The sequence below is a fragment of the Teleopsis dalmanni genome, chromosome 1 (genome assembly GCF_002237135.1).
Source record: "Teleopsis dalmanni isolate 2A chromosome 1, ASM223713v2, whole genome shotgun sequence".
In the NCBI taxonomy this organism is placed as follows: Eukaryota; Metazoa; Arthropoda; class Insecta; order Diptera; family Diopsidae; genus Teleopsis; species Teleopsis dalmanni.
Window position 1 is genome coordinate 192,561,940 of NC_051846.1, and position 1,428 is coordinate 192,563,367.

The following is a 1,428-nucleotide window of genomic DNA, read 5'->3' on the forward strand; positions in this document are numbered from 1 at the left end:
ATTGATCTGAACAAAAAATACATAAAGTATAGAGACCTGAAAGTTTTTACGAAAACTGACAGGCTTACCAACACCGGGTTATCGAATCTCAGAGCGGTTACAGGTTCCTCGGGAAGGTATGCAGATCTGAGGTCAGTAAATGTTTAGTCCGAAAAAGTGATAATAATCCAGTCAAGGCGTAAAGGGGGATATTGCAGAAATCTCGCAGTTGTTAGAGAGTAAAAGTGCTTAAGTGCACTAACTCAACCAGCCTCAACATAACATAATAATACAATAGAGAAGGAAAACATTTTCTTTTTGAACATATAAATTAAATTTTAAATAGAAATATTTTAAACAGTAAACAAACAAAATTTTAAGTTAAGCTACATTTTATTAAATGAAAATATTGCTTCACAAATACTTAATATCTAAGAAAGTTCCTCCTCATTTGAATTGGTAGAAGTACTTGATGGTGAGTCTTCTGTTTCAGTCACATCCTCTGTAACGCCCCATCGAAGTAAATTTTCATTTAAAAGTGTAAGGATATCAAGTGCATCTTTACTTGGTTCCTTTATACCTGCTTGCCTCGCAACAGCATTTCGTACATTAATAACCATATCTTTCGCCTTTTCTTTTTCTTCAAGTACCTCGTATACGAATTGTGAATAATTAAGAATTAGGCTTAAATATTCTGGGCAGGTTATATGCAATACTCGAGATGCTAATTCGTAGCCATTTTGATAAGCGCTAAAACTGTGTAACTCGTCATATTCTGCATTACTCGTTTCTAGTTCTGCCAGAAAGCGATTATGATCACCCATTAATTTGTAGCATAAGACTTTAAGACTGTTGTTATTGATATTGGGTAGAATTTTCTTTTCCAGCAAATGTAAAACATCAGCACAGTAAGAGAGCATTTCACTTTCGATCTCTTTTAATTTGGTCTCGGTTGCACTAATAATTTCATCATTTCCACTTTCTTTTTCTTTGTCCAGTGTAATTTTCATCTCAGTCCAAGCAACATGTCGTGTTTTGATGCAATGCGTATATGCAATAGATAACCATTCAAATTCATCTTTATTTAGTTCAGGCTGACATTCAACTAATTCTTTAACACCCACTGCCATTTCTTCGTAGTCTTTTATTGAATTTGCTAATTTAATTTTGGCTCTAGAAGTCGCTATCTGTATAATATTATTAGTCGCCGTCATTTTGATGTTTCAATTTAACAATGAAACAAAAGACCCTAAGTAAGATTTTTGAATGAGTGCCGTCACTCGATATACATAACAGTTCAATGGAATGGATTTTTTCTTGGATACTTAAAATTTAGAATTTTGTATCGAAATCATAACAAATTAAAAAAAAATTATTAAATAATGTACATTAATTTAAAAGCAATATTTGCTATGTTAAAAAAAGTTTACTCGAATAAATTAAATAATT

At 31.9% G+C, this 1,428-nt stretch overlaps 1 protein-coding gene across 1 annotated transcript; it reads right to left on the minus strand.

Annotated features, from left to right (window-relative positions):
- Positions 1 to 410: 410 nt before the first annotated feature.
- On the minus strand, positions 411 to 1,193 carry LOC119666964 (14-3-3 family protein artA-like). The gene has a single exon (XM_038076243.1). It carries the CDS (start codon positions 1,191 to 1,193, stop codon positions 411 to 413), a length of 783 nt encoding a protein of 260 aa, XP_037932171.1.
- Positions 1,194 to 1,428: the final 235 nt, after the last annotated feature.